At 51.1% G+C, this 5,000-nt stretch overlaps 1 protein-coding gene across 3 annotated transcripts in view; it reads left to right on the top strand.

Moving 5' to 3' along the window:
* The window catches only part of LOC143288852 (cys-loop ligand-gated ion channel-like), a 35,399-nt gene that overhangs the window by 1,589 nt on the left and 28,810 nt on the right, over positions 1-5,000 (top strand). For all 3 annotated transcript variants that reach the window (XM_076597502.1, XM_076597501.1, XM_076597503.1), the window contains exon 2: positions 4,273-4,401. In XM_076597502.1, the coding sequence (XP_076453617.1) occupies positions 4,273-4,401 (129 nt within the window). The remainder of the gene's footprint in view (positions 1-4,272; positions 4,402-5,000) is intronic.

Below are 5,000 nucleotides of genomic sequence, written 5' to 3' on the forward strand. Positions count from 1 at the left end.
AACTTTTAGTATCCTGAAATCAGGAACCTATTTTAACGGGAATTTTTGTGCACAATCGAAGCGCTCTTGCCATAAGCGTATGTTGTGGTTCTTTGTCTCTGAGTTTAGACTCCATTCTGAGGATTATTTCACTTAATCTTAGTACATACTCGCCCATTACACTATTACGGAGCCATCGTCTGCAATGGCGCGGTCGTTCTATCTGTGTGCCAATCAGAGAATAACTCTTTTCGTTTGTTGGCCGGTTTTGTTTTCACATTACTTATTACGCTTATAATAATAATAATAATAATAATAATGGAGGCTTATATAGCGCTAGCGCAGTCCCCCCGTCTCTGATGAGACTCACCACCGTGCTTTACAATAAAATATATACAAATTTAAGTGACGTAAGATATGTACAAAGTCAACACAGTCTCACATGACGTTAGCTAAAACACACATATTCAATTAAGGCTAAGTGACATAAAAAATTTTAAAAAAGATTAATTCAACACAGGCATCATCACAGTCTCAAATCACACAAGCACAGATCACAGCAAAGCAAAGTACATCGCATCCACCACAGTAAAAAAAAATAAACACAAAGGTACCATGCATCACACACACACACACACACACACACACACACACACACACACACACACACAAGCAAACAAAAACACCTACACACCAAAATCATCACTATACTTTCCCATTTCAGACGAGGGCTTTCAGTTGAGAAAAAAACAACAAACATATAAATGATGTCCGTCGCTATTCCATTACCTTCCTCAAAATAACACACTCAAAAAAATGAAAAAGTCTTGTCTGTCTATCAGCCTGTGTGCATTCCCGCTTTTCTACCCGTCTACCAGTCTGTCCACCTCTGTCTGTCTACCTGTCTGTCTGTCTGTCTGTCTACATTTCTGTCTACCTGTCCAGCTACCGGTCTGTCAGCCTGTCTGTCTACCGGTACTTTCTGCCCGTCTGTCAACCTGTTTGTCTACCTGTCTGCCTGCCAGTCTGTCTACCTGTCTGTCTAGCTGTCTACATGCCTGTCTGTCTACCCGTTTGTCCACATGTCTGTCCACCTGCCTGTCTACTTATCTGTCAGCTAGTCTGTCTCTCTACCTGTCTGTCTACCATCATTTCTGCCAGTCTGCATACCCGTCTGTCCACCTGTCCGTCCACCTGTCTGTCTGCCTGTCTATTCACCTGTCCGTCCACTGTCTGTCTACCGGTCTGTCTACCTGTTTATCCACATGTCTGTCTGCCTGTCTCTCTGCCTGTTTGTCCACATCTGTTTACCAGTCTTGTCTACCTACCTGTATACCTGTCTGTCAATTGCCTGTCTGTATACCTTTTTGTCTTTTTACCTGTTAGTCTGTGTACCTGCCTGCCTCTCTGTCTGTCTGTCTACTACACGTCTGTCTGTCTGTCTACCTCTCTGTCTGATTACCTGTCAGCCTGTCTGTCTACCTGTCTGTGTGTCTACCTGTCTACATATCTACATGTCAGCCTACCTGTTTGTCCACATGTCTGTTTGCCAGTCTGTCTACCTGTTTGTCCACATGTCTGTTAGGCAGTCTGTCTACCTGTTTGTCCACATGTCTGTTTGACAGTCTGTCTACCTGTTTGTCCACATGTCTGTTTGACAGTCTGTAGACCTGTTTGTCCACATGTCTGTTTACCAGTTTGTCCACATGTCTGTTTGTCAGTCTGTCTACCTGTTTGTCCACATGTCTGTCAACCTGTCTATTCACCTATGTCTGTCCACCTACCTGTCTACTTATCTGTCAACTATTTGTCTGTTTGTCTGTAAACCTGTCTGTTCACCTATCCTTCTATCTACCTATCTCTTTGTCTGTCAACAGTCCTTCTACCTGTCTGTCTGCTTACCTGTCTGCCTGTTTGTCTACCAGTCAGTCTGTCTATCTGTCTGTTCACCTGTCTGTCTACCAGTCTGTCTACCTGTCTGCCCACCTGCCTGCTTAATGTCTGTCAACTGTCTACCTGTCTGTCGGTTTACCTGTCAGCCTGTGTACCTGTGTGTCCACCCGTCTGTCTACCTGTCAGTTTGCCTGTCTATCTTTCTACCTGTCAGTCAGTCTGCCAGTCTGTGTGGTCACCTGTCTACCTGTGTGCCTGTCTGTGTGGTCACCTGTCTACCTGTGTGTCTACCTGTGTGCCTGTCTGTGTGGTCACCTGTCTACCTGTGTGTCTACCTGTGTGCCTGTCTGTGTGGTCACCTGTCTACCTGTGTGCCTGTCTGTGTGGTCACCTGTCTACCTGTGTGCCTGTCTGTGTGGTCACCTGTCTACCTGTGTGTCTACCTGTGTGCCTGTCTGTGTGGTCACCTGTCTACCTGTGTATCTACCTGTGTGCCTGTCTGTGTGGTCACCTGTCTACCTGTGTGTCTACCTGTGTGCCTGTCTGTGTGGTCACCTGTCTACCTGTGTGTCTACCTGTGTGCCTGTCTGTGTGGTCACCTGTCTACCTGTGTGTCTACCTGTGTGCCTGTCTGTGTGGTCACCTGTCTACCTGTGTGTCTACCTGTGTGCCTGTCTGTGTGGTCACCTGTCTACCTGTGTGCCTGTTTGTGTGGTCACCTGTCTACCTGTGTGTCTACCTGTGTGCCTGTCTGTGTGGTCACCTGTCTAGCTGTGTGCCTGTCTGTGTGGTCACCTGTCTACCTGTGTGTCTACCTGTGTGCCTGTCTGTGTGGTCACCTATCTGTGTGTCTACCTGTGTGCCTGTCTGTGTGTCATCTGTCTACCTATGTGCCTGTCTGTGTGTCACCTGTCTACCTATGTGCCTGTCTGTGTGTCACCTGTCTACCTGTGTGTCTTCCTGTGTCCTGTCTCTGTGTCACCTGTCTACCTGTGTGTCTACCTGTGTGCTTGTCTGGGTGTCACCTGTCTACCTGTGTGCCTGTCTGTGTGCCTGTGTGTGTAGTCACCTGTCTACCTGTGTGCCTGTCTGTGTGGTCACCTGTCTATCTGTGTATCTACCTGTGTGCCTGTCTGTGTGTCACCTGTCTACCTGTGTGTCTACCTACGTGCCTGTCTGTGTGGTCACCTGTCTACCTGTGTGCCTGTCTGTGTGTCACCTGTCTATCTGTGTATCTACCTGTGTGCCTGTCTGTGTGGTCACCTGTCTACCTGTGTGCCTGTCTGTGTGTCACCTGTCTATCTGTGTATCTACCTGTGTGCCTGTCTGTGTGGTCACCTGTCTATCTGTGTATCTACCTGTGTGCCTGTCTGTGTGGTCACCTGTCTGCCTGTGTGTCTACCTGTGTGCCTGTCTGTGTGTCACCTGTCTACCTGTGTGTCTACCTGTGTGCCTGTCTGTGTGGTCACCTGTCTACCTGTGTGCCTGTCTGTGTGGTCACCTGTCTACCTGTGTGCCTGTCTGTGTGGTCACCTGTCTACCTGTGTGCCTGTCTGTGTGGTCACCTGCCTACCTCTGTGTCTACCTGTGTGCCTCTATGTGTGGTCACCTGTCTACCTGTGTGTCTAGCTGTGTGCCTGTCTGTGGGGTCACCTGTCTACCTGTGTGTCTACCTGTGTGCCTGTCTGTGTGGTCACCTGTCTATCTGTGTGTCTACCTGTGTGCCTGTCTGTGTGGTCACCTGTCTACCTGTGTGTCTACCTGTGTGCCTGTCTGTGTGGTCATCTGTCTACCTATGTGCCTGTCTGTGTGTCACCTGTCTACTACCTATGTGCCTGTCTGTGTCCTGTCTACCTGTGTGCCTGTCTGTGTGTCACCTGTCTACCTGTGTGTCTTCCTGTGTGCCTGTCTCTGTGTCACCTGTCTACCTGTGTGTCTACCTGTGTGCTTGTCTGGGTGTCACCTGTCTACCTGTGTGCATGTCTGTGTGTCACCTGTCTACCTGTGTATCTACCTGTGTGGTTGTCTGGGTGTCACCTGTCTACCTGAGTGCCTTTCTGTGTGGTGACCTGTCTATCTGTGGGTCTACCTGTGTGCCTGTCTGTGTGGTCACCTGTCTATCTGTGTATCTACCTGTGTGCCTGTCTGTGTGTCACCTGTCTACCTGTGTGTCTACCTACGTGCCTGTCTGTGTGGTCACCTGTCTACCTGTGTGCCTGTCTGTGTGGTCACCTGTCTACCTGTGCGCCTGTCTGTGTGCCTGTCTGTGTGGTCACCTGTCTACCTACGTGCCTGTCTGTGTGGTCACCTGTCTACCTGTGTGCCTGTCTGTGTGGTCACCTGTCTACCTGTGTGCCTGTCTGTGTGGTCACCTGTCTACCTGTGTGTCTACCTGTGCAGAGGCAGGTGCAGCTCCGCGTGGTCTTCATCAAGATCGACGACATCCGCACGGTGCAGGAGGAGTTCTCCGGCATCGTCTTCATTCGTGCCAGGTGGAGGGAGCCCGCCCTTGATGGGGCCAACACCAGGGTAAGGGCACACCCACGGGGAGGTGATGGTGGGGGGTCGGGGGGGAGATGGGGGTGAGGAGGGTGAGGGGGTGATGGTGGGGGGGGGGTGAGGGAGGAGTTCACAGGCACGTGGGTGTGATGGGGGTAGGGGTGGTGGTGGAGCGGGGTGGGGTGGGGTGAGGAAGGAGTTCACTGGCACGTGGGTGTGATGGGGGTAGGGGTGGTGGTGGAGCGGGGGTGGGGTGGGGTGAGGGAGGAGTTCACAGGCACGTGGGTGTGATGGGGGTGAGGGTGGTGGTGGAGGAGGCTAAGGGGTGAGGGGGAGGGGTGAATGAGGAGTTCACTAGCACGTTGGTTTGATGGGGGTGGGTGGTGGAGGTGGTGAGAGGAGTTCACTGGCATCGTTTTCATCCGTAGCCAGGTGGAAGGACACGTGGGGGTGAGGGGGGTGAGGGTTTGGGGGGGGGGAGGGGACGGTGAGGAGGGAGTTGTCTGGCATCGTCTTCGGAGGAAGGTGTGGCAGAATGGTTAAGACACTCATCTGCCAATGCAGACTCCGTGAGGGTCTGGGGTTCGATTCCCGCTGTCGCCCTTTCTTCCCAAGTTTGGAAAATCGAA

The sequence above is a fragment of the Babylonia areolata genome, chromosome 13 (assembly GCF_041734735.1).
Source record: "Babylonia areolata isolate BAREFJ2019XMU chromosome 13, ASM4173473v1, whole genome shotgun sequence".
Taxonomy (NCBI): Eukaryota; Metazoa; Mollusca; class Gastropoda; order Neogastropoda; family Buccinidae; genus Babylonia; species Babylonia areolata.